The sequence below is a fragment of the Medicago sativa genome, chromosome 1 (genome assembly GCF_051527215.1).
Source record: "Medicago sativa cultivar Bolivia chromosome 1, Bolivia_mono, whole genome shotgun sequence".
Classification (NCBI taxonomy): Eukaryota; Viridiplantae; Streptophyta; class Magnoliopsida; order Fabales; family Fabaceae; genus Medicago; species Medicago sativa.
In genome coordinates this window covers 69,680,676-69,707,777 of record NC_140749.1, presented here as the reverse complement: position 1 = coordinate 69,707,777, position 27,102 = coordinate 69,680,676, and the positions used below count along the sequence as shown (strand labels likewise).

At 33.4% G+C, this 27,102-nt stretch overlaps 6 protein-coding genes and 1 pseudogene across 6 annotated transcripts; 3 read left to right on the top strand and 4 right to left on the bottom strand.

Annotated features, from left to right (window-relative positions):
- Positions 1-1,383, top strand: LOC146956846 (putative F-box protein PP2-B12). Its single transcript, XM_085749778.1, has 2 exons — positions 1-279; positions 1,225-1,383. Exons 1-2 carry the CDS (start codon positions 1-3, stop codon positions 1,381-1,383), a joined length of 438 nt encoding a protein of 145 aa, XP_085605904.1.
- Positions 1,384-5,538: 4,155 nt separating this feature from the next.
- Positions 5,539-6,447, top strand: LOC146956845 (22.7 kDa class IV heat shock protein-like). Its single transcript, XM_085732002.1, has one exon. The coding sequence runs from the start codon at positions 5,604-5,606 to the stop codon at positions 6,195-6,197; it is 594 nt and encodes a 197-aa protein (XP_085588128.1). The 5' UTR covers positions 5,539-5,603; the 3' UTR covers positions 6,198-6,447.
- Positions 6,448-6,770: 323 nt separating this feature from the next.
- Positions 6,771-9,737, bottom strand: LOC146956844 (pfkB-like carbohydrate kinase family protein). Its single transcript, XM_085731989.1, has 5 exons — positions 9,169-9,737; positions 8,135-8,545; positions 7,760-7,894; positions 7,189-7,305; positions 6,771-7,055 (listed from the first exon to the last, which is right to left on the bottom strand). Exons 1-5 carry the CDS (start codon positions 9,349-9,351, stop codon positions 6,918-6,920), a joined length of 984 nt encoding a protein of 327 aa, XP_085588115.1. The 5' UTR covers positions 9,352-9,737; the 3' UTR covers positions 6,771-6,917.
- Positions 9,738-9,883: 146 nt separating this feature from the next.
- On the bottom strand, positions 9,884-10,873 carry LOC146956843 (uncharacterized). Its single transcript, XM_085732011.1, has 2 exons — positions 10,650-10,873; positions 9,884-10,219 (listed from the first exon to the last, which is right to left on the bottom strand). Exons 1-2 carry the CDS (start codon positions 10,850-10,852, stop codon positions 10,015-10,017), a joined length of 408 nt encoding a protein of 135 aa, XP_085588137.1. The 5' UTR covers positions 10,853-10,873; the 3' UTR covers positions 9,884-10,014.
- Positions 10,874-12,751: 1,878 nt separating this feature from the next.
- LOC146956842 (berberine bridge enzyme-like D-2) lies at positions 12,752-14,644 on the bottom strand. The gene has a single exon (XM_085731951.1). The coding sequence runs from the start codon at positions 14,507-14,509 to the stop codon at positions 12,863-12,865; it is 1,647 nt and encodes a 548-aa protein (XP_085588077.1). The 5' UTR covers positions 14,510-14,644; the 3' UTR covers positions 12,752-12,862.
- Positions 14,645-17,021: 2,377 nt separating this feature from the next.
- LOC146956841 (P-loop containing nucleoside triphosphate hydrolases superfamily protein) lies at positions 17,022-21,909 on the bottom strand. Its single transcript, XM_085731979.1, has 9 exons — positions 21,674-21,909; positions 21,544-21,606; positions 21,289-21,366; positions 20,805-21,025; positions 20,059-20,131; positions 19,678-19,962; positions 19,017-19,160; positions 18,280-18,330; positions 17,022-17,437 (listed from the first exon to the last, which is right to left on the bottom strand). The coding sequence occupies exons 1-9, from the start codon at positions 21,860-21,862 to the stop codon at positions 17,366-17,368; spliced, it is 1,176 nt and encodes a 391-aa protein (XP_085588105.1). The 5' UTR covers positions 21,863-21,909; the 3' UTR covers positions 17,022-17,365.
- Positions 21,910-24,097: 2,188 nt separating this feature from the next.
- On the top strand, positions 24,098-25,860 carry LOC146956840 (berberine bridge enzyme-like D-2 pseudogene; annotated as a pseudogene).
- Positions 25,861-27,102: the final 1,242 nt, after the last annotated feature.

Here is a 27,102-nt window from a genome sequence, read left to right as displayed (position 1 = left end):
ATGACAGCCGCAGCAGCGTTTCATGAATTGACGGAAGGATGCATCTCTGCCATTCTGTCTCGTACTGCTCCTATTGACGTTTGCAGGCACTCCCTTGTTTCTAAGACTTTCCTTTCTGCTGCTGATTCTGACGTTGTTCGGAACCACTTTCTCCCTTCTGATTCCCGTTTCATTGACTCTATCATCTCAAAGTCTCCTTCCCTTGCCAACACTCCCACCAAAAAGGCTCTGTATCTTGCTTTCTCTGATCGCCCTATCATCATCGATCATGGTCGAAAGGTATTCTTCACAACCGCTATTTTCTAAAAAATTAGGGCTTATTTTAGTTAAAAATTTGAATTGATTGCTATGCAAAAAAGCTATTGATTTTTGTAACAGCCAAGTCAGGGACGGATCCAGAAATTTCGATAAGCGGGGTCAATGTCATTTATCATCAATATTTTTAAAAAAAATATATAATGCATAAGAGATAAAATGATAATATCATTATCATCAAGAAGAAGTTAAAGATTACAAAAATTGTACCATTGTATATCAAAAAGTGAAAGACATCTTAAAATCTAAATATTCAAGATGATTAATACCTACGGATTTGAGAATGATCCTATGGATTTATCCGTTGGTGTTGAAGGCGGACGTAGCAGCACTAAATCTGTCTGTTTGGATCCAAACGTGAAAAATAGGTCCCAAAACCGAGAACTAATAGGCCACCATCATGCGAGGAGGCCGTACAGCTACCTGTACGGTCGTTTTAGGCAAGAAAGTTGTAAATGTGGTGGCCTCCATCATGCGAGGAGCCCGCATGACAGAGTATTAGGATTGCAGTGTCCTAGTGTGAGAAGTGATGGGTGGTTGGAGACAGGGCCGTCCCTAAGAATTCGGAGGCTCGGCTTTGGGAATGAAAAGAGGCCAGTGATAAAATCAAAACATATTTTTTTTAAAAGAACAATGTTCTATTTATATTTTTTAAAAGATAAATATAAGGTGCCGTATATATGCGGTACACCCAAAGGTGAAAATGACTACCTTATACATGAGGAACCCCCACCTAACACCAAAAGAAAGAGGACCTAATTTTAATAGGCCTAAAAGGCTAAAACAAGGGGACAGAAAATGGCTGGGGGTATTAAAAAAAATTGGAGGGCAGTAGTGGGCATCAATTTTTTTTTTGAGGCCCATGGTTGAGGGAGGCCCAGCTCTGTTGAGCTATTTGCACCCCCTCAGGGCCGGGCCTGGTTGGAGATTGAGACGGGAGAGTTTTTCAATTCAAACCTTGAAGATGAAGAAGTCCAAATGAGTGTTGTCGAGAAATTTGAGAGTGGCAAGAAGATGGGAAATTTCTTTCTAGAAGGAATAGAAGTTACGCTTAAGAAAGACAATTAAGCAATATTGACTGAACTAGAGAAGGTCTTGTGTCTTGGATGGAAGAGCACTGCTTGAAGATTTGAAATCTGAACTTTTAAACGTATCATGTTATGTGTGTGTGTATTGTTTTTTATTTTATTTGGGGTGGAATAAGTTATATTGCTTATTATAATAGTTTTGGGATAATTATGTTTTGGAACAAGTATGTCGTGATACAATACTTCTTCAGTCCTAAATTATATGATATTTTGGTTATTTCACACAAATTAAGAAATGTAATTAATATTGCATAGGAAAGAGAAATTATAAATAATTTTACAAAATTATCCTCCATTAATGGTATATGAAAGATAAATTCAAGAGTTGAAAAAAGTGAGTAAAAAATAGTTAATAGGTATAGTAGGAAAATTAACATTTAATGAGTAAATGTTCACTTTAGTCTCTGTCTCTGCACCTCGCTGTCACAAAGTAACATTGAGGAAGATGACTCAGTTCTTGATGAATGATTGGGACGAGTTTGCACCAACATCAATCATCATGTGATTCGATTTTAGTGTTTAACGAAAGATTTGATTTTGAACAAAAGATAAAATTATATGAGATTTAGGGATTTGAGATTTATGAATTTAGGGGTTTGGGGATTAAATTCGAGATTTAGGGATTTGAGATTCAATTTGAGGATATTGATTTTCGGTTAAGAGACCATTTTTTAATTTCACTTTAGTCCATGTGACACGTCATATAGCAACTCAGCAATTAACAGAAGTTTTAACACTTAAAAAAAAAAACTGAAGTTTTCAACGTCAGAGACTAAACTGATAACAGAAGTGCACATTCAGGGACTACCTTGTATTTAATCATGAGTCAGAAACCTTTGTGACAGCAAGGTGCAGAGACATAGACTAAAGTGACGATTTACTCAGCATTTATTGCTTCATTGATATTGTAATGCGACATATAATTTAGGCCAATTTTTTTTCCAAAGCGACTTATAGTTTGGGACGGAGAGAGAATTCATTTAGTTTCATTTTTTTGATTTGGAACTAAGAACTAATAAAAACAATGATGAATCACATACATAGAAAATGCTTGCTTATTAAAAAAATGTTGACTCTCTTTACCGCATCATAAATTTTTGATGAATAAATGACACCAATGACTAAAAGTGAGGAAATATTATTCACTCCATCCTAAATTATACGATGGTGTTGTTGTTGTTGTTGTTGTTGTTGTTGTTGTTATTAGGCTAATGTTAACTTGTGCCCTCAAGACACATGTTAAGATACTTATTATAGAAATACACATATCAAAAGGCGTGCATTCAACTTCTTAAAGGTTGCTATATTGTGTTTTCCAATGCAAAATTGCTCTATTTAGGTTGCTTAACATGTGCCCTAAGAGCACAAGTTAACATGACCCTTATTATTATTATTATTATTATTATTATTATTATTATTATTATTATTATTATTATTATTATTATTATTATTATTATTATTATTATTATTATTATTATTATTATTATTATTATTATTATTATTATTATTATTATTATTATTATTATTATTATTATTATTATTATTATTATTATTATTATTATTATTATTATTATTATTTTTATTTTTATTTTTTTTTTGAATGGCAAACTGAAAATATATAAATAAATAAATAAAGGAGGGGCAAAAATCACCAAATAGAATACAAAACAAGGTCGGAAGATACATAACCTCATCCCACCAAAACACCAAAGAGGGAAACCCCAAGAAAGACAACACCTCCCAAAAAAGGTTGGGGAATCCACTACACATGTAAAACCAAACCACCCAGTCTGCCCCGCCTCGACGCCCAAGAAGACATAAGAGCCAGGATCATTCCAAGCTAGCCACATCAACCCTCAAGAATCAGAACCCCACCCAAATCCGTAAAGCACAAGTCAGATCTGTTTTTGTTTGAACACCGAAAACTGTCGGCTCCAGCAGAGGATAGGTTCCACCTTCCACTCATAGAGTGAACAATGATGCCTAGGGTGTTTACATAATAACCACATCCAGGACTGGAATTGGATCCTCTCGACAAGGTGCTCAACCTCTATGATCATACCAAATAAGAACAAATCATTACGAGTTTTCTAGATGTACCTCACAGTTGCATGCCAGACCAAATCTTAGCCTAGACCGCCACCTAGCCCCTAATGAAGCAAAAACTTGAAATAACCCCACCAATCTCCCTGGCAAGACCCACTCCCGACCTAACCACCTACAAACCAAATATCAAACCCTAGATATAAACACACACCTAACAAACAAATGATCGACCGACTCATCATGCTCCCCACAAACCCTACAGAGGGCGTCTCCATGAGCAAGTAGCACCCGACGTTTGCCAAGAAAACAATTGAACTTTAAAAGGTGCCAAACTTTTCCACACCAAGTTCAAAGTGCTGACCAAAACCTCGGACCTGGCACCAGCTCCTTTTTCGACAAGACTTCATAGGTAGTTTTGACCAAATAGATCCCATCTGAACTATACCGCCATGCCCACGAAAGCACAACCCCCCTCTAGAATATCCAACAGATCAACCACCAGTGCCTGCTCCCACAAAAAAAAAAAAACTCTACGCCATCTCAAGTCCCACTCCAAAACTCCGTCTCTCCAAAAACCCATCATGATGTTTTGTCTATTTCACACAAATTAAGAAGTATAATTAATGTCGTATGAGACAGAGAAATTATAAGTCATTTGACAAAGTTATTCTTCATTAATGGTATATGAAAAATAAATTAAAGAATTGAAAGAAGAGAGAGTAACAAACATGAGGGTATAATAGGAAAAATAGCATTGAATGCTTCATTTATATTGTAAAGCAACTTATAATTTGGGATAATTTTTTTCTCCAAAACGACTAATAATTTGGGACAAAGGGGGTATATTTTAAGGAAATTCTTACATGTACCCTTAAAGAACAAGTTAATCCACGATATATATAGAAATTATGTATTAAAAATTGTATCAATTTATTTTTAAAAAGATTAAAAATTATTTTTTCTCAATTAATATTTACTATTTGTGAAATCTTTAAATTTGTAAAAATAACTTATAACATCCTTCTCATTTTCCATATGGCTTATAATTTTTCTCTCAACAACTTTTTTCACGACTCTATATTTTAAAACAGATTAAAAGTCTTATATATAATAGTTGTTAACTCTTTTAAACAAATTTTTGGAGGCAAAAATATTGTTATAAATTTTCTAAAATTTTGGATCCAAAAACTTTTAATTGATCTAATCGTAAGCAACTTCTTGGAGGCAAAAAAAAAAAAAAAAAGAAGTTCTTGCAAATTTCCTGAATTTTTTTTTTTTTGATATTTTTTAAAAAAGAACTCATATCTTATATGTAAGCAACTTTTTGGAATAAAAAAAGTTGCAAAAAAATGATCTTACATATCATTTATCTTATATATAATTGTTGTTAAGTCTCTTAAGAAACTTTTTAGAGGCAAAAAAGTTGGAGCAAATTTCCTAATTTTTTGCCTTTTAATTTTTTGAAAAAATGAACTCGTATCTTATCTTATATAGATATATAAAGTTGTTAAGTTTCTTAAGCAACTTTTGGACCCAAAAAAATTGTTGAAAACTTCCTATAACTTTTGCCTTTTCTTTTTTAAACATGATCTTACATATCTTATATATAAAGTTCTTACGTCTCTTGAGCAATTTTGCATCCAAAAATAAGGCTAATATTGTAGTTTATTATCTATTTTAACTAATCGAACCTAAATTTACTATCTTATCTTATCTTATATATAAAAGTTGTTAAGTCTCTTAATTAACTTTTAGAGACAAAAAATATTGTAATTTTATATCTATTAACTAATTGAACCTAAATAGACCCCTTATCTTATAACCGATAATAATTACTTGGTTCTTAATTCAACAAGAAAATAGAAGGTAAGGTGAGGACAAAGTTATTATAAAATAAATAGTGTGTTAATGTGTGCCTCACCATTTTCGTATGCTTGACATGCCTCTTTTATTGTATGTGGTACCAAACAACCATTTCCACTCAGTAATTTTGCATGAATTTCAACTCACATCAATTTTCTCACTCGTCTATCCAGCAGTTGCAACTGCCTATGAACCATGCCACATTACAATCTATATATGCAACAAGACCACTAACGATGTTTCCACCAAATTGAACAAACAAACATATATCACTACCTTAATATACTAGAAATGAGGCTACAACAACTCAAGATGTTACTAGTACCATTTTTTTTGCTTGTTCTTGCTGGTGGTTTTTCTACCAAAACCAAAGGTTCACCAATACCATCCATGGATCTCCCCATTTCTCTCTTATCCGATCATTTCCCAGATCCATTTTGCGTCATGAAACAAACCTCCTTTGGAGTTGAGAAAGACAAACCAGCCATGACACTGTCACCAGCTAAAGTAGATTGGAAGGAAACTCCAGAAGGACATGTTATAATGATGGACGTGCCAGGGTTGAGAAAAGATGAGATAAAGATAGAAGTGGAAGAGAATAGCGTGCTGAGAGTGATTGGAGAAAGGAAGAAAGAAGATGAGAAGAAAGGCGATCGTTGGCATAGAGTTGAAAGATCATATGGGAAATTCTGGCGGCAATTTAGATTGCCTGAAAATGCTGATTTGGATTCTGTGAAGGCTAAGGTGGAAAATGGTGTTCTGATTTTGACACTTAATAAGTTGTCACTTGATCAGATTAAAAGTACTAGAGTTGTTAGCATTGACGAGGAGAATGAGAAATCACCCAAGGTCAACAATGATGGCGCTAACAACAATGAGCTTTGAAATATCATCAATATTGCTGTCATAGAAAGAAAATTGCTTTTTAATTTCGTCTTTGTTTTAATAAAGAGATTTCACCGAAATCTTGATTGTTGTTGTTGTTGTTGTGGATGTAGTCACTTGTTCGATGATGAATGAGCGCGTCTAGTTTTCTTTTTAGTGTGTCGGTATTGTAATGTGTCTTTTTGTTGTTGTTGTTGTTGTTGTTGTTGTGATGGATGTAGTCTTCACTCTTTTAGTGTGTCTAGATGTTTTTTTTAGTGTGTCTAGTGTTGTAATGGGTCTTGTGATGGCTTTTTGTGTCTCTATAAGACTTCGTCTTTTTATATTTGAAATTTGTTGAAAGTATTATATTGTCTTCACTCTTTAGTCTTTACCACCTTGAACTATAATATTATTTGTCATTTTGTCTTGATAAAATATATGACCAATCACCCTAATAGTTCCAAGATTTTCCACAGTAATGAATGAACTCTAACCTGTTTTATTTTATATATATTAGTCTCTAAAGTCTAACCTGTTTCATTAACTTGCACAATACAATAAAATGTGGTATGTTATTAGTGCCAACTATCATAAGAAACAAAAATAAGTTGTTTATTATTCATAAATAGAAACAACACTTTATCAGTCATTGTATGAAGGTCTTATTAAAGGAAAAACTCTCAAATGAGAATGAATATAGCTAGTCCTCTGGACTATCATCAAATTTCAAAGGAAAGTTTAGTTGGCTTTAGAGCTGGAAATAAATTTCTGAGCCTCTTCAGCAGTTGGAAGTGCAGGAATGGCTCCCTTCTGTGTTGTGCACATTGCTCCACAAGCATTTGCAAATGTCAAAGTCTCTCTCAATTTTGGTTCATCCTTCATGTTGAATTCCATAAAGCAAAGAAAAATGTCAACCAATGAGAATTATTTTTACAAAGCCTAGACTCAAAATTAGTATTTTTCTGTCACTAGAGTGGATCTTAGATTGTGTTTGAGAGAGAAAGCATACCTCAAATATAGAAGGGTCTCTTGCTACATCTCTGAGAAGTGCACCCACAAAAGAATCACCAGCACCAGTTGTGTCAATTGCCTTCACTGAGAATCCACTTACCCTTCCTTTAAAATTCTGCATTCAAACAATATTTCCGAAGATGGATGAATAGTTTAGATTACAATAGGAATTGTAGCTCAAATATCGGCCACGTTACAATAAACAGTTTAATTAAGCACTTTTAGTATAAGCTTTTGTCATATAAAATACTTATAAGTTAGATCTGTAACAAAGATAAAATTAAGTCAAGCTAGTTATAAACTGTTTTCATAAGCTACTATGGAGAGTTTACGAAAATAGGATGAAAGCAACTTATGGACATCTAGTAAGTTGTTTATATAAATTGTCCGAAACAGTCTTACAAGGACTTATGTCAGTGGATAAGCTCAAACAAGTCAATTCAAATGTATACTCAAAATCATAAGTTGTAAATCAACCACTAATGCTCAATTAACTAAATGCTTTATCGAATTGATTTATCCAAAAATCAAAAGAAATGTTTTCAAAATATGGATTAGATGGACAATACCTTAGTGACATATCTACAACCCTTCTCTCCATCAGTGATAATAAGCAGCTTCAACCTGTCATGCCACAGAGACATAACAGCTTCTTCATTCTCAGGATCTTTTTGTGTAAGAAATTGAACTTCATCATCACTTACCTATATAGAAAATGGTTAGTTTTTCAATACGAAACCGCTTTAACAGATTCCGGCAAAAACTGCATTCTTTGAAATAAAAATGACCATAGGGAATTACAAGTTGATTTTCTTAAGTACTTGTGAAATTTTCCAAACTGACTCTAGAACATGTTCAAGATCAAATTACCATTGTTTCTGTTATATCCTCCATCATTTAATAGACTTCCATAAATAATTTTCAAATTCAAACAATTATTGTACCTTAATGAAATCAGCCTCATTCCAAATGCTTTTGATTCCAGACCTAGCAGCCTCAGCAGAAGGCCACAAAGGAAGCCTAACATTTGGATCATAGGACAACAAAGCACCACCTTCTCTAGCAGCTTTCATGGCAGCCATATGAGCAGATCTGCATGGTTCTGAAATAAGACTAATGGATCCATAATGGAATATCTTTGTATTCTTAATCATATCCATGTTCAATTCAGATTCTTTCAGTAACATATCAGCACTAGGGTTTCTATAAAACATGAACTCCCTCTCTCCATCTTTCCTCAATGTCACAAATGCCAATGCAGTTCTTGCCTCTGTGTCAAAACAAACACCATCTGTATTCACTCCATTTTTCTTCAAGATGTCTGCTAGCATCCTTCCAAACTCATCATCCCCTACCTGTCACATTGCAATCATTGCATTTATTTTGTTAGGAAATATTTGAGTAGATATCATGTATCGATCTAGTCCATCTGATATTTGAAATTGCAAGATGGTAATCAAATTCGTCGAGCCGTTGATATTTTACGGAGACTATTTATAATGACGTTAAGTTGATAATGTAAGGATGTATTTGAAATTGAGTAAATAAGGTCAATCTGAAATACATTTGATAACAGATCACAACTGAGGGACAAATCACAATTATGAGTTCTATCAAGAATCGTAATACTAATCAACATTTTACAATTCTAGAAATCATTTTGGAATATTGATGATGTCGAGTCTAAGTTGATGATGTCCTATAAATTTCAATGACCATATTGGATATTTACTCAGAAAAACGTATATTAGATTAGACACGTCCTCATATAATACCACATCAAGCCATAACCTCAGTGAATATTTACGTATAGTCTATCAATGGGGAAACTCTGGCTCTAAACCTAAATCGCAGCTAATGTAAGTGGAAGGTCTAACTAGATTTGTCAGCTCCCATCCGCATTCATTTTAAGTATATATGAAAAAGAAAATAATCGATAAACGTGATAGTAAAATGGGAAATGCTAGTAACTAAGAACCTTGCCGATGAAGGCAGCATTGCCACCAAGTTTGGACACAGCACAAGCCACATTGGCAGGAGCACCACCAGGGGCTTTGATGAAAGCATAAGATTCAGCCAAGGATACACCAGATGTGTCTGGAACAAAATCTATGAGCATCTCGCCGAAAGATATCACTAATGGATCTTTTGAGCCTGACATTTTGTTCTTCTTCTTCCTTTTCTGTTACTATTGTTTTTGTTGTTGTTGATGATGTCTTGTGTCTCACAAATATAGTTTAAGGATAAAAATCAACAATGTAATAAGTGTAGCATATAAATATTCAACGATGGATTAGAACCATATATTTGTGTTTGTTCTTATAGTTGGTAGTGTATTGTTTCAAAATCTCTAATAGCTTTATGACTTGATAACTACTAGTGTAAACAAATTCTAAGCATTCAATCATATATTGGACGTATGTTTGAAATATAATTATAAGGTATGTAATGGTCCTTGACCAAAAATTGCGCGCTGCTTGGTCTCATGGATTAGAAAAAGCAGAGACACCACTAATTTCTTTTAGAACAGTGCTTGATCCGAGAATGAATGCTTTTGTAAGGGAACAGTAAAAACACCACAAAAACTTATCCAGTGGTACCTTAAATTTGGGTTCACACTGGTCCCACTTATTTAGGGAACCTATTTTTATGGCCTTAAAATAGTAAAATAATTACAAGCATATAACTTACAGTTTTTTTAATATGGAAGTAGTAAAAATTTATTTAACATACTTACATACATTATTACAAATAAAATCTGACCTATTTATTCAATTAATCAAAGTCCTTCATCTTCATACATTAGGCATGTAGTTGTGAGATTTTATTCAAATTTATAGTGCTTATCCACACCAACAGAAACATCCCAAGTACAACTCATCCCTTTTGGGAAAACAACCAAATCACCAGCAGAAATTTCAACTGCCTCATTAGCCCCACTAGGAGTGACCTTCACTTTTCCTTCCAAAAGATAGCATGTCTCTGTTGCATCATATGTCCATGGAAAATTACTTGGAGGACAACCCCATCTGTTTTTATTTACACCAGAAATGTATGTACACAGTCAGAAACAGATTCACATAAAAAATAAAAAAACAAGAAATTTGAGGAATGAAAATATATAAATATCACACAACTAATTAATATTATGATTTAATTCATGCACACCGTCAAAGATTTTTAATGTCGTTAATCAATCATAACTGTCAAATCATAAAAATAAAACGTTTGGATTTTCTCTTAACTACTTTTAAAATCACATATATGGTTCAGTGTAATTTGTTGACGGCGTACATTTTTTAACACCGACGGTGTATTAATCTGGTTGACTAAAAGAGCAACTAGCATAGGCACATAGCATGAATCAATTAAAAAAATGTAAGAAAAAAGTTTCATTAGAATAATAGACATGATGAGGTAAAAAGTAACAAGATAATGAAGAAATGTGGTATTTATTACTTGGGCCACTGCCTAACACCAAGTTGAGTGAGCTTGGACTCAGGAGGGTTGCTCTCAATCTTGATGCCAAGTTTCTCTGTGACAGCTGCTCTTACAACTCTTCTCCTTGTTGAAGGCAAAGTTACACTTACCTTGGGCTTGGTAGCAGTTAAATGTTTGGTTTGTGAGGAAAATAGAGTTCCTACACATGATGATGATGCCATTGTAAATTGCAACAGAATGAAGGATTTGGAGTTAGAAAAAGAATCATGACAAGTGATATGTTAAGTTTATCTTTGTTTTTGGTTCACTCATTTCTCATCTTTTGTCCTTTCTAGAGTCTAGACAAAGCAAACAAATTAAAGAATGTTCTAGAGGGAGGAATTAATAAAGTTCCATTAACTTTATCCAAGATGATTTTGGTTTTTTTGGTCACATAGAAGTAAAGTTTTAAATCTTAATACTTCATTTATTCATCGAGTATATTTAGAAATGAAAACTTTAAAGAAAGACATATAAATTATTATTAAAGAAATCATCCGGTATATTTAAAAATAAGGGTCTTGTTTACGAGTGTCCCCGAGACACTCTTTAAACATTCTAAATTAAGTAATTATTCTTTAAAAATGTCAAAGTGTTCAATTTTCAATGCTTACCAATGCAATTTATTACACAAAATTTTTTAAAAATAAATAAATTACTGTTTAAAGTCCTTAACCAGTGTTTCGGGAGCACTAGTTAACATTTCCCTAAAAAATAATTTGTTTTATTCGCTAATTTTTATTTTATTAACTAGGAAATTTAAAATATTGACAATTTATCCAACCAAAAATAATCATCATGAGTGATCCATGTTTGGGAGCAACTTTCTTCAACCTACATTTTTTTATTTTTTGACAAATTCATCCTACATTTTTTAAAAGCTATATATACTTTCAAAATATTTTTAGATGACATGTTTTACCCAGACGTGAATTTTTAAGAGATTAATTTTTATGAATTGATGGTCGAAATTTTTTTACAGATAGATTCAATCAAATTATATCATAACGTCACTTTTATAAATTGATTCCTAAAATATCTCTACAAAATTCTATATGACATGATTTAATTGGATGTATGTGTAAAAAAGTTTTAAATTGTTGATGTATATAAAAAAAAAATTAAACGATATAAAATTCAGATATTCACCCAAGAACACTTGAATGATATGGTAAAGGTTTACTTTCAACTTAATCAGAGGTTCTGGATTCGAATTCATCCATGAAAATACAACAATGTTAAATCTCTTAAGATAGAATTTTGTCACCCATTGCAATCTTACCTTATATTCAAAAAGACTCCTCAAAAGTATGTTTTTATCAAGACCAATATCTTGTTTTTTTGTCAAGTAATAATCTATTAGCTAATAGGCAGAGGACCAGAGTTCGAACCTTAGATTTTCCACTTATTTACTTTATAATGTGGAATTGAACCTTAGATTTTCCACTTATTTACTTTATAATGTGGAATTGTGGAATTCTAGCTAATAGATTATTACTTGACTTTTTTGTCAAGTAATAATCTATTAGCTAGAATTCCACAATTCCACATTATAAAGTAAATAAGTGGAAAATCTAAGGTTCAATTCCACATTATAAAGTAAATAAGTGGAAAATCTAAGGTTCGAACTCTGGTCCTCTGCCTATATAATGAAATGACCCTACCAATTGAACTACGTTCACGTATCAATATACATCTTAACTCAAATAATTAAATACCTTAAACTTTGTCTACATCAGACTTGTATAACTTATTAGTTAGCTCCGCCACAAAACAAAAGGAACAGGTTAACATGAACTACTTGTCAAAAAGAAAAGGTTAACATGAACTTATTATTAAATTGATTTATAGAAAAATTATTGAGATAGAAGAAAGTATGCAGTAGTAGCTTTAGTATTCTGTTTTTAACTAAACTTCATATTATACTCATGTAGATGATTGACAGTGAAGTATTTTGCCGGCTTATGGCAGGCCTTGCTCTAACCTTAAATAAAAGGTACAGAAACAATTTAGTTTATGAGCTAGTTTATTGTGTTTGCATATGCATATTCAACTTTCAATCTGGTTAAATGCTAGAGTGATTTGATTACAAACTGAAATTTAAGCTCGATCCAAACTGTAATGCATTAATTTTCTTTTGAAGCCATATGATTCAAATGAACACAGTAAACCCTTTTACAAATATAGATCATTTATGAACTAAATAGTACTTGGGCATTTGAACTAGCAAATGACATAGGAAGAATGCCTTGTTGATTGGTGAAAACATTGTCAGGATCAATCAAAGTCTTTGCCCTAACAAGTCTGTCATAGTTACTCAAAAAGTACTTTTCACCCCAAACTCTTGCTTTTACCAAATCATCATCAAAACTAATTAGCTCCATTACTCCAAGGTCAAAATCCATGTAATTAATGTATGCAGCCCTTGGACCATATGAAACAAAAGGAGTCGTTGAAGAATAGAATCCTCTTATCCAATCAATATAATCACTACTTTTGTCATTGTCTACTTCTTTCCAATATATCAGGTACTGAATTGTAAAAATATTTCCTTTTCTGTGGGGAAAAGCAATAGATTCACTGCTTATATTATGCATCATCCCACCATAAGGGTCCAAAATAACAAACCCTTTAGGCTCCTTTTCTAGAATATCTAATGCAGTTTCTATACCAACAAGAGGAACATAGCTCCTTACAAAATCTGATTTTGCCTTGAAATATTCTTTATCTTGCATATACCTATTCCTCAAGTCAGAAACAGAAGCTCCATCATTTAGTCCAGAGAAGAATACAACTGACTCAATCCAACTCATTTCTTTACATTCTTCTTCCACAACACCCAATTCAGGAAAAGCATGATTCAATATAGACATGGCCTTGGACTTGGGACCAAGATAAAACCCTTTAAATGTTGTTGATAAGCCTATTCTTTTAGCTTCAGGCAAACCAGCACCAACAAAGCATGACAAGTAGAACTCATCTTCCAAATTCGGTGCCACATGTTGCCATTTGTTCACTAGCTTTGCAATATGATTTTTTGTGCCTGTTCTGGAAGCAATGAAACTGGTTACAACTTGTGGCACTTTCAACAATTGAATTTTCCAGGCATATACAATTCCCCAAAGACCACCACCTCCTCCTCTAATAGCCCAAAACACATCTTCTCCCATGGTTGCACGTTCTAATACTTGTCCATCAGCATCAACAAGAAGGGCATCGACCACATTATCAGCTGCAAGTCCATATTTTCTAGACAATAAACCAAATCCACCACCACCGATATGTCCGCCAACTCCTACAGTTGGACATGACCCAGCTGAGAATCCATATGCATCACTAGCCTGAGAGACAGCATAGTAAGTTTCTCCCAATGTTGCACCGCCTTCAACCCATGCTGTTTTTGTCTCCATATCCACCCTAACATGGTTCAAATTCATCATGTCAATGATGACAAAAAGAGTTCCATCATCAGCAACAGAGGAAGTTCCTTCATAGCTATGTCCACCACTTCTCACTCTTATTTCCAAAGAGAATTCTCTGCAGCATGATACACTGTTCTGTAGCTGCACCAAAGTCTCTGGAAGGACAATTGCTATTGGCTTAGGAATATTTGGTTCTGTGAACCGAAGGTTTTGAACTGAAAAATTGAGAATTTTGTAGTAGTCATTAGCATAGGATTGATCATGTTCTTTGTAAGGGAAAACAGTAAAGTTTTTTATTTTGTTATAATCCAAACAAAACTTGAAGTTCCCAAGTGAAGAAGATAAACACACAGAAACATCAAAGGATAGAAAGAGGAAAAATATTAGGAGGTATAATCTTTTGAAGAAGTTGAACATGGTTTAAGGTTGTAAATGTGAAGAGTGAGGAGCATGGTGGACGTTTTTGATTGGTATAAGACATGTTTAAGTTCATGAGGATTGGAGAATGACTCCAAAATGTTTAAGACAAAAAAGATGGAGATACGTAGAAACCATGCATATTTGTGGCCGGCCATAGTTTAATATTGGAGTTTGGAAGGTTGGAAGAGTGAAGTTGAACACTGTCGTGGAATCACCTCCCATAGAAAACAGACAAAAATAGAATCACAAAAACTATAGAACACCTGCATTTAGTAAAAAAATAAAAAATCGAAGTGTATGCAATTTGAGTGGGGGAAGTGGATCTACATATATGGATATATAGAAGAGTTGCCGGCTAAGTAATATAAGATAATACTAGTCGATATTATCTTATATTATTACATTAATTATTAATTTATTACTATTATATAGATGTAAATAAAAGTAAAATAAGATAAGATAATATTATATTATTATTACAAGGCTTAAATTTGTTTTTAGCCACTTAAAATACATTTGCTTTTGGTTCTAGTCCTTCCATATTAGTTTTGAATTTTTCATCCAATTTGTTTTGACTGTTAATAGTAATAGTTCTTGTTGTTAAGTGTTACTCCCTCCGTCCCCATATGTAAGCACCATTTGTCTCTAATAAATGGGTGCTTATATATAGGGACGGAGGGAGTAAATGAGATCCATCAACGACCAAACTTCTTGGCCTAATGATTGCAAGACTCTGAGTCAACTTAGTGCTCTTAGGGTTTGATTCTCGATAGTGTCAAACATAGTGTTTGACCAACGACAATAAGTACTACACAATGATTAGTATTTGGTTGAAAACTTTAGACATACACAAAATCATGGATAAAAAAGATGAGATCGATGATGTGACATGTGAGATGTGAATAGGAGTTTATAAATTAGCCTACAACAATTCCATTTAGGGTTGTCAATGAGTGAAGTGCTCATGTAAAGACATTGAAGGCACCCAACACCAATGAAGCAAAGAATGATTCTGGTGTGGGATTGCATATGAGGGATTTGCTTCAACCACTGTGAAGGAGCATGACATATAACCTTGTTTTGTTTTTTTCACAATTCCACCACTACCATAAAAAAAATCCTTCACTGCTGATCATTGTTGTCATCATTGTCACTCAACGATTTTCATAGTCATCACCACCACTACCACTTGACCCTTCAATCTTTGTCATTTTTGTTTGACACTTAACTATCAATGCAACTCAACACCATCCATCACCACACCACTACTACCACCTGATACTGCACAATCACCAATGCTATATGATACCTTCAAGCTCAACCATTGTCATAATCACCACCACGAGATGACACCCTTCATTGCCGCCGCCATTATGTCCTAGTACTTTCCACCAATGTTGCCATAATTTAACAATCTCCATAACCAGTGTTGTTATCAACACTATGTACCACAACTGTGGACGCTAGACACCATTATCACCACTGCCACCCATCACTACTGATGCCCCAACGTCATCCCACATAGTCATCAGAACCCTTCCTCCACTTTAAAAAAATTTCTGAAACCAAATTTATCAAACCTTTTTTATTACGTCTCAAAAACTCTTCAAATAATACTACTATTTTTTCTTCTGGAAATAGTTTTATAAATTTGTTTAAAAAGGAATAGCAGTCAAAGAAACCCAAACTATCTTCATGTTTAGGCCATGAACAGTCAAAGAAACCCAAACTATCTTCATGTTTAGGCCATGAACAAAGGGTACGATAAGTACCTAAGCACTTGAAGAACACTCCCTTGCTACTAAGGGGGTAGAACCAAGAACTAAGCTGGTTAAATACTTCACCAAACATCTCATACTAATCGATGTGGGGCTTGAACATCATATTCAAATCCCTGTATCATAACACCATCCTGAAAACTAAACATCTCATACTATTCGGTGTGGGGATTGATACCAACGGACAAATATCTGAAGTATTTGGAAAACTATACATCAAAAGCTAGTCATTAACAGGAAGAATCAAGCCACTTAAATACCTTACCAATCATCTCATTTATGTGAAACTTGAGCACCCCATAAAACCAAAGCCTCTATCAGGGAATACTGAACCGAAATCTCTTACTGCTTAGTATAACTATAAGTACCATGATTTTGACACTTAATTAAAATCTAAGTGTCAACATTCATGAGCGGGGCTAGAAGCCGCACAAGCTTGCGTTTAGATAGTATTCATATGTTATGCTATTGCTCCATAGGCCCCCATGCTGCTGAAGCTGGATAAAGGTCTATCTGAAAGTAGAATCCCATAGATTTTAGTGGAAAAATGGCTGATTGGAAGGTGCATTCCGATATGCTTGTGCTATCGGAAATTATCTTCCGATATATGGGGGACTTTTTGCAGCATTGTAGGGGCCAATAGAGGCATTTTCAAACCGAGGTTAGAACATCCGGACGGCAACACAAATTAGATAAAACTATGATATTATGCATCTAGACTGAACAATAAATAACCAAATGTAGGTAATACACTACCAAGCTACATTACAATCATAATCCTCAATCAAGAAAAGTTAATGGTCTCAGAATCAGAAGGAAGAGAGATAATGCACACACAGAGGTACAGTTTTATGAGATGCATTTTGACGAAACACATTGAAGACAATTGTTTGTCCCGACAAACCTAGGTGTTAGTATGGTAATGGTATGCTCTAACTAGATGTCATCATGTTTTAAATTGTTTATATATGGAACATAAAGTGAGAGATATACACAGATATACATAGTAATGTCAACAAAACACAATTTACAAAATGAATGGGTTTATAAATTATATTATGGAAAGGGAGGAACATCAAATTTGACACTTATCATATGCTTTAGATTTTTCGATCACAACCTTGCATTTCTCATCTCTTTTTCTTACCTGCAAAAAAGTTACGAGACATCATGAGTCATAATAAGAAGCATTCTGATTAATATGAGAGTGACCTTGAATTGATCATTAATACATTGGGAAGACATGTTATAATTTTAACTTTCTAGGGCCTCTTTTCTGGGTATATTATGATAGGAAACAAGTAATGTGCACCATATGACCAGAGCATATTTATGAACCAAACATAAAAGAGAAATAATATCCATACGCCGATTTATCACACACCAACTCTAAACCTTGGAGCATAAATCTTCATATAATAGGAAGTTACTTCATGCATTTGCAACCCAATGTGAAGTTAATGAAAGCATACATGTTGCATGTTTTGGTCTAGAAAAGTGTGATGTTATATGTAACTTCCGTAAAATCAGGGAATAAGTTTTGTGGCAAAATTCATATCTCAAGAAAACTTTTACAGTCATTGCAAATTTGGGGTTCTAGGAAATATAGATGGACATTCATTGTGCCACACACTAATGTAATCCTAGTTTGGACGGGAAGAATGAGAATTCGGGCAAAATCCATGAGGAAAAGACCAACCATGCTAGGTATAAACTTATACTTTTGTGGTATGAACTATTTTCTGAAAATGGTGAAGAAACTGAATAAAAATACCTTTTCATCTAAACCTCAACCAAAAATCAAATAGTCATTTCATTTGGAAAAATTTATTGTAATACGCTGCATAATGTCAAGCCACAACCAAAATAAATGAAAAGTATTACAGACAAAAACAACAAATAATAACATAAATAGAAAAGCATATCATTCTTGAAAATAAGGACTTCTAACGAAATATACTAATGAGAAGTATAACACTGAAGAATTACCTCAACTTGTGGGGTCTTGCCTCGAAGCAATATATCTACGCTTTTGTTGGTCTACAAAAAGATAACATTATATAAACAAGTTAAACATAAAACCAACTCATATTTTGGCTTATAAACATCTCATTAACAGAAAGTACCCTCACTTTTTAGTTCAGGACCAAAACAATTCCACTAGACTAAATTTTTAAGCGATGAAACCAAACAATCAACAAAACTAATCGTCTAAAATATGATGCAGGAGATTCAAATCCACATTGAGCTTTGAGCCAATGACATATTTACATCCTTTTACTGGCCCGATATAGATGACAAACCATTGTGGCAGCACTTTTTTTTAAAAATTAGTACAATTATCAGGGTATAGACAATGTTATTAACAGAAAACGGTGGGATGATATGGAAAAAAAATCAGCCATATAACAATATGATGGATGGTGCTGCAGTCTATTTAAAAAAAAAAACACTAATGACATCTCAAAAACAAAAAACTAGAAGCCTGTTACAATAATAAAATTCAAAATGTGATAATGTGTGACCTTCACTAGCTATTACCAGAAGCCCTTCACCAAATGTATGTCAAATATGAAAATGGACTATCCAATTATTCACCACGGTCTCTTTGTTACTAATTATCAACTGATTGAATTTAGAAATCTCTAGATATAAACATTTCATGAATAAGCAGTTCAAAAAAAAAAAAATTCATGAATAAAGTAATAAAAGCTCAATTAACATACCTGATGTGTAACCCAGTAGTGTCTATCTCTCATCTCAATCAAGAAATCAAATGTTGGAGGAGCTTTCCTCTCAAGAATAGTCTTCTGACATTTTCTTGCTCTGGCTTCGTAGTCTCCCAGAGTAACACTTTCAATTCCACCAATCTAATAAAGCAAATGGAGAGGAAATTTTGAATATTAAAGTTTATTAGATTACATAATGACTCAATTCCACACATCAAGCATGTCTTTAACATCAAATATCGTTCTACTCAATTTGTACCTCAACTGAATGAGTGAAACAAATTTTCAGGATACTTCAGACATTCTGATGAAATTTCTAGTACACCATAAAATAAGATATAGTTACCAGCATCCTCTGACTAGAGTTATTAAATTCATCAATGAAATAGCATGTCTAAACCATAATAAATTCGTAAAGGCCTTTAGACCCTGGTATAAGCAGGCCTTTAGATCCTGAAATAAGCAACATATTGACTTTGGCCACATAAAATCGATACAACTACCTTTTCTTTTAAACACAGTTGAAGCTGACACTCAAGAAAGTGATATGAATGACTGTCAGATAAATGACTCAATGAAGCTAGGGATCTCAACTTTTTAAAAAGGGGGGAAAAATCTTATAGATTATTGGAACATCAATATGATAATCAAAACGAACCAGGTCAGAGAGCGTAGGATTCTTCATGACATTCTCAATTTGCTGTCCATGAGCAGTCCCTATAAGCATGATGCCTCGCTCAGCAATCGACCGGCATGCATGAGCTTCAGCTTCTGTGCCAATCTCATCTACTATAATCACCTCAGGCATATGATTTTCTACTGCCTCAATCATCACGCTATGTTGCATTGATGGCTCGGATACCTGCATTCTACGTGCACCACCTATTGCTGCATGAGGAATATTGCCATCACCTCCAATTTCATTACTGGTATCAACAATCACCTACCCAATTTGAAAGAATTCATTCTATCATGAACTGATCTATAACACTACTTTTAGGAAGAAAACTTGCAGTGAGATGCTGAAAAATAAGTTTACCACTCTTTTGTGAAATTCATCTGACAGAACACGAGCAATCTCTCTCATAACAGTAGTCTTGCCAACCCCAGGCCTGGAAGAATCCAAATTATAAGCGATGCAAGAAAGAAAGAAAAAAATACATAAGAAAGCAACACACAATGATAAGTCCTTTTAATAATTTATGATTCTATTTTGTTATTGGATTAAAAAAGAAACACACAATGACAAGTTCTTTTACCATTTATAATAGATCATGGGCTTGCTTAGATTGACTTATTGAACTTATTTACTTGCATAAGCTTTGTGAAACTATTTCCGAGAATTTGTTAAAACAGCTTATGACATATTCATAAGTTGTTATCAGCTTATTTTCATAAGTTCTTCAAGATAGCTTATGAAAACAGCTTATAGCTTATATGAAAAAAAATTAAATCTGTTTTATCTTGTGGTACAGAAATAGTTTATACATAAGCGCTTATCATGATAAGCACTTATGCTATAAGTTGCAAATAAGATGTTTATCCAAACAGACCAAATATATTACAATTAACAGCGCCAAACATGGAACCGACCAAGTCTTTAACACACACAAAAAATGTCCTGATGTTTAGACCAAATATAAGATGATAAAATTGATAAGACAATCATTTCTTATCTGATATGTTGAATAACACCGATTTCATTTCAAGTATCCGGTTAGAACTTGAAGTATTATAAACTAAGCTTTAGAAATTAGGCCATGAATGATGCACATCTTTATATACCTTCCAAGAAATAAAATGCTCTTGCCATATTGAAGCAGATCATAAACCATGTCAATATGGCCAGTGACAGCCCTCCCAATCCGACACGTCAAACCAACAATGCCACCATTCCTACTCCTTATTGCTGATATTCTGTGCAAAGTACCTTCAATACCAGCTCTATTATCCTTCCCAAAATCTCCAACTGCTCCTTCAGCATATTCCAACTCTCTCACTGTTACCTAGCTACACATTCCTCCACACATGAGATCATATCACAAAATACCTTTGAACAGAGCATTCTTTTTTTTTTTTTTTTTTTTTTTTTTTGCAAATTCTAAAACTAAATAAGAAAAGTGGGAAATTAATCTGTTTGATTTGAATAATAAAGAAGTGATGCATTGGAACATTAGCTTTACATTTTATCTAACTCATTATTACAAAACGGACTTTTTTAAGATGTGGAATGTCGCTCTTCATAAACTCTAATCCGGCCTACTTTTACCTCAGAATTTCTTAGATAATGGTTTCCGTGTTTGCCTAGATACCGCGCTTCAGGAAAACGGCCCAAATCCAATATAACCTGATGAAGAATGAAGGTTCAATTTCAATAATTAGTATAGTATACTATGTCGATACAATAACTTTACACATGCATTCAATGATGTGTTGTTGCGGTGTTTTCATGTTCATTAATTGACGAGTAAACACATGTAGAGAGTATACTGAGAACAAAGAGAGATAAATAATAGGGACCTACCTCCAAAAGTTGAGGGCGGTTAGGTTGGTTGATTAGATTGTGATGCAAATCTGAAGGAAGAATCTACAAAAAGAAGAAAAAAGAAAGTTGTAAGAAAGGAAATGGTTGAGAATGGAATGAGAAGTAGTACCTGTAAGAGAGCATGGAGGTCGTCGTTGTGCACAAGAGAACACTGTGACTGTGACTGTGGCTGTGGCTGAGTCGCGGCATAGCATTTGAATTTGAGGGTCGGTGGTGACTTCAATTTCCATGATGCTGCTGTTGTTGCTGTTGCTGCCATCAAACATGACCAACATGCCATTGCATTTGCAGCTATCATTCTCGCTTCCCACCCTTATCCCCAGTTCCCCTTTTTTCACGGGTAATAGTCATTATTTAGATCCTCTTAATGTCTTAAAAAACACAATAATCCTTTGTCAAAATTTCAAAATAATTTTTGATTCTGCGTTTTGTTTGTGAAAATAGTCTCTTACGATTAAAATATTTTGTTAATATGATCATATCAGTCTTTTAATATATTTACTAATTATTATATCAATCTCTATGAATATGTAGTTATTATCCTATCAATCTCTATATGAGAGGTAATGATAATAATAAAGGACTATTTTAATGTCAAATATTATTTTATTTTTTTTGGTCAGGATGTCAAATATTATTTTGAATAATAAAGCGCATAATTAGAGACTTTTTTTTAATTTTGATGCATTAAGAAACTATTTTAACTACTCACTACATGTTCTAGAATTAAAATGACTATTGAGCTTTTTTTTTCATTTTTAAAATACTTTTATGTCTCTCGAACCGATCTACTTAGTATAATTTCACACATATACTAACAAGATTGCCCACTAAAAAGAATTTGTATAATTGAAAGATATAAATATAAAGTTTAATTAATATACTCTGTCAGTGTATAATGATGTGTAACCATGTCAATTAATGAATATAATAATTCAAATTCATTAATTGATGTGGCAACACATCATTGGATATATGCATTAAATAATTGTACACTAATATATATATGGCAAATGTTAACTTGTGCCCTTGAGACACATGTTAAGGAACTTATTATAGAAATATATGTATCAAAAGTCGTGTAATCAACTTCTTAAAAATTAAATTATCATGTTTTCCAATGTAAAGTTGCTCATTTTGGGTTCTTTAACATATGCCCTTAGGGCACAAGTTAACATGACCCTATATATATATATATATATATATATATATATATATATATATATATATATATATATATATATATATATATATGTATGTAAAGTAAAAGATGTTTAATTGGAATTGGTGAGAGTGATATTAATGTAAGGCTACAATTTAAAAAAAGTTATTAATATTGTACCGGAAAAATTTAGTTATTTTGAAACAAACTTTTTTTTTATAAAAAGGTCAGTTTGTTTGCGACAGAGGGCTACAACTTACCTTTAAGTATGATTTTTATAAAAAAAAGCATACTTTACCTTCAATGAATGGTGGTTTCTTTAGCCATTAAGGTTGGAGATTAGGTTTGTACTCGTATAGTCGTAGAATTTTATGGCTTTCATAACCTAATCTCAAGTGCTACAAGATCATATATTTCTAAAATTACAAGTTACTAGTGATTAGAAATTTTGATCTTTCCTTTACCAATGTAATTATTGTGTTTTTCATTAAGTGAAATTATAAGCTCAGATCAAAGTAGTTTATCAGTTTTGCCTGTTAACAAACAGATATTAGTACATCTCTAAAATTGTAAAATATCATTCAAAATAGTCCATGTGTTAACTTCTATCTTCCGAGGTATGACAATTGACATGTGACATGTTAACTAGACTTTCCACATTGCCTATTGATCCCACTTCAATAATAGCTCACTAGGGTCTAGCATGCGAATGAAATTTAGGACATCTTAAAGACAAATTTATTAATAGTTGCAATTGTGCATGTTCTAATTACTGGCAAATTAGTCCCTAATGGTGATGATATTGATGTGAGATCAACGTGGATGAGAGTCATACTTGGTTAATGTGTCACACACACGGTGAAAGGTAATATATAAACTACTTTGATCAAGAACTATCTCAGTAAGACTTGTTGCAAAGTCTTTCAAATTCAAAGAATTTATTGATCCAGGTCTTCTTGGAAGATTCTTTGAATGTGATGCAGTAAAATTGACAAAGAGTAGCTTTGCTTTGCATGCATGAGTTTCCTCTCGAGAGGCATCCATGAAAGAAATTGTTAAAGAATTAGGCAATTGTACTAGGTGTCTATGATTTCAATTTTCAATGACTAAATTACTTCATCCATCATCTTATTATATTACTAAGATTTAGTGTTAAATATAATTGGTCATAGTACATTTTAGGGAACAACATTGTTTATATTTACTATATCTGCGACAAAGCCTTCTTTTTTGGTAGAAACTAGACAAAGACTTTCAACATACAAGTTGAGTTTAAAAAAACATTTGAATGTGTTATGGAAAGTATCAATACTTTTCAATTAACATGAACTAGCCCACGTTAAATTTCTATAATTAAATCTAGGTTGGATATCTTATTATAGCATCATGTCATTTAGAGTGTAATAATTCATTAGCAAATTCACAAGATTAAGCCATGTTCCACTTCTTCAAAAGATTATTATGCCTTCTATGTTTCCTGTTTCTACCCTTTGATGTTTCTCTGTGTTTACTTTCTTCACTTGGGAACTTCGCTTTTTGTTTAGATAATCACAACATAAAAAACTTCACTGTTTTCCCTTACAAAGAACATGATCAATTCTCTGCTTATAATTACTACAAAATTCTCAATTTTTCAATTCAAAACCTTCGGTTTGCAGAACCTGCGACTCCTAAGCCACTAGCAATTGTACTTCCAGAGAGTTTGGAGCAGCTACAGAAAAGTGTAGCATGCTGTGGAAAAATTTCTTTAGAAATAAGAGTGAGAAGTGGTGGACATAGCTATGAGGGAACTTCTTCTGTTGCTGGTTATGGAACTCTTTTTGTAATCATTGACATGATGAATTTAAACAATGTTAGGGTGGATATGGAGACAAAAACAGCATGGGTTGAAGGCGGTGCAACATTGGGAGAAACTTACTATGCTATCTCTCAGGCAAGTGATGCATACGGATTCTCAGCAGGGTCATGTCCAACTGTAGGAGTAGGCGGACATATCGGTGGTGGTGGATTTGGTTTATTGTCTAGAAAATATGGACTTGCAGCCGATAATGTGGTCGATGCCCTTCTTGTTGATGCTGATGGACGAGTATTAGAACGTGAAACAATGGGAGAAGATGTGTTTTGGGCTATTAGAGGAGGAGGTGGCGGTCTTTGGGGAATTGTATATGCATGGAAAATTCAATTGTTGAAAGTGCCACAAATTGTAACTGGTTTTATTCTATCAAGAACAGGCACAAAAAGTCATATTGCAAAGCTAGTGAACAAATGGCAATATGTGGCACCAAATTTGGATGATAAGTTCTACTTATCATGCATTGTTGGTGCTGGTGTGGCTGAAGCTAAAAAACCAGGCTTATCAACAACATTTAAAGGGTTTTATCTTGGTCCTAAATCCAAGGCCATATCTATGTTGAATAATGTTTTTCCTGAATTGGGTGTTGTAGAAGAAGAATGTAGAGAAATGAGTTGGATTGAGTCAGTTGTTTTCTTCTCTGGACTAAATGATGTTTCTGGCTTGAGGAATAGGTATATGCAAGGTAAAGAATATTTCAAGGCCAAATCAGATTTTGTAAGGCACCATGTTCCTTTTGTAGGTATAGAAACTGCATTGGATATTCTAGAAAATGAGCCTAAAGGGTATGTTATTTTGGACCCTTATGGTGGGATGATGCATAATATAAGCAATGAATCCATTGCTTTTCCCCACAGAAAAGGAAACATTTTTTCAATTCAGTACCAGATCTGTTGGAAAGAAGTAGACAATGACAAAAGTAGTGATTATATTGATTGGATAAGAGGATTCTATTCCTCAATGACTCCTTTTGTTTCATATGGTCCAAGGGCTGCATATATTAATTACGTGGATTTCGACCTTGGAATAATGGGGATGATTAGTATGGATGATGATGTGGTAAAAGTAAGGGCTTGGGGTGAAAAGTACTTTTTGAGTAACTATGATAGACTTGTGAAGGCCAAGACATTGATTGATCCTAACAATATTTTCACCAATCAACAAGGCATTCTTCCTATGCCCTTGGCCAACTCCAATGCCAGAGTACTTATCTCTTAATTGATTCACTTTTTTTTTAGTTCATTTTTTATTCCATATTTGTAAAAGGGTTTATTGTGTTCATTGGAATTTTATATGACTTCAGTGTGTGATCATGTGCAAATTTAAGGAAAGTTGATGCATTACATTTGGGATTTAGCTTAAATTTCAGCTAGTAAGTAGTAACCACATAAGTCTAGCTTAAATTTCTCAACTGACATTAGGGCTTATAGAATTGTTTGGAAAAAAATATCATAAGATCTTATGAGATCTCATAAGTTATTTTTCATAAGCTCCCCTAACATGCTTATGAATTTGAGTTTATGATAAGAAGGGAGTCTAATCTTGAATTCAACACCACACTGTTCTTATGGTATTAGGTTCCTCTCTACTAAAAATAATGTTAATTAGAAAAGTTTGAAGGGAACAAAGAGGCCTAAATGAAGACTTTTGGCCTATCTACAATGAGACTTATTTTCAAACCAGTTTCTCCAAGTTTTTAATCATTAATATAGTATATAGACATCATATATATAGGAAATGCTACCTAAGTTAATTTCTCAATTTCAAATTCCAACTGCACAATAATTTCTACATTATGCTGAAAAACTTTTTTTTCAATTTTATCTAGCCAAGCAATGAAAACAACTGTGTGCGGTTGATATTAGCATTCCTGTTTGATACCTTTGAACTATAACATATTTGTGTAGTTCATGTCAGATTTGTGCATTTCAATGTGTGACTAAAGATTAGTTTGGGCGGTTTTTTGATAGCAAAATAGTCAACTTTTCAACTTATGTTACATCGTACTCAAAGCCTCTGCAACTAACTCAAAACAAATGTAACTGCCTTGTAACTGCCTCTCGCCAACACGTGTCAGTGAGGTCCACTTTGCAACTAGTTATCACTAGTCAGTGTGTAAGGTCTATAAATAGACAATGACTCTCATTGTAACTGGATCTTCGATCATATCATAACCAAAGAATCAGTATCAGAGTTCAAAGAGCTTCTATAGTAGAGTATGCATTATGGCATAAAAAACTGATAAACCGATTTTAAATGATCTCTACACCTTCTTATTCTCTTCCAAAAGAAATTGAAACCGATTGAAAAATTTTGTATCGCACGCATCAACTGTAGTTCACAAGATAAAGCATAATTACAACCAAATAGACACACATAGCCAACCAAAGAAGGCTCTACAAATAATGAAAATCGTCTGTCAAACATACAAATAGTGGTGTTGGTAATGTGAAACCTGTGCAGCGTCTAACAGTCCCTTGAAAATGTAAAATTTCATAAAACATGAAACAAAGTAGCCACATTA

Excerpts from the sequence above, each read along its gene's own strand:
- LOC146956842 (XM_085731951.1), bottom strand. The coding sequence starts at position 14,509 with ATGTTCAACTTCTTCAAAAGATTATACCTCCTAATATTTTTCCTCTTT.
- LOC146956841 (XM_085731979.1), bottom strand. The coding sequence starts at position 21,862 with ATGATAGCTGCAAATGCAATGGCATGTTGGTCATGTTTGATGGCAGCA. Across the intron at positions 21,026-21,288 it reads ATTATCTAAGAAATTCTGAG|GTAACAGTGAGAGAGTTGGA; the intron begins GTAAAAGTAGGC and ends ATGTGTAGCTAG. Across the intron at positions 17,438-18,279 it reads GCAAGACCCCACAAGTTGAG|GTAAGAAAAAGAGATGAGAA; the intron begins GTAATTCTTCAG and ends ACTTTTTTGCAG.
- LOC146956845 (XM_085732002.1), top strand. The coding sequence starts at position 5,604 with ATGAGGCTACAACAACTCAAGATGTTACTAGTACCATTTTTTTTGCTT.
- LOC146956843 (XM_085732011.1), bottom strand. The coding sequence starts at position 10,852 with ATGGCATCATCATCATGTGTAGGAACTCTATTTTCCTCACAAACCAAA. Across the intron at positions 10,220-10,649 it reads GGTGTTAGGCAGTGGCCCAA|ATGGGGTTGTCCTCCAAGTA; the intron begins GTAATAAATACC and ends AAATAAAAACAG.
- LOC146956846 (XM_085749778.1), top strand. The coding sequence starts at position 1 with ATGACAGCCGCAGCAGCGTTTCATGAATTGACGGAAGGATGCATCTCT. Across the intron at positions 280-1,224 it reads TCATCGATCATGGTCGAAAG|GGCCGGGCCTGGTTGGAGAT; the intron begins GTATTCTTCACA and ends GCACCCCCTCAG.
- LOC146956844 (XM_085731989.1), bottom strand. The coding sequence starts at position 9,351 with ATGTCAGGCTCAAAAGATCCATTAGTGATATCTTTCGGCGAGATGCTC. Across the intron at positions 8,546-9,168 it reads ATGCTGCCTTCATCGGCAAG|GTAGGGGATGATGAGTTTGG; the intron begins GTTCTTAGTTAC and ends GCAATGTGACAG. Across the intron at positions 7,895-8,134 it reads ATGAGGCTGATTTCATTAAG|GTAAGTGATGATGAAGTTCA; the intron begins GTACAATAATTG and ends TTTTCTATATAG.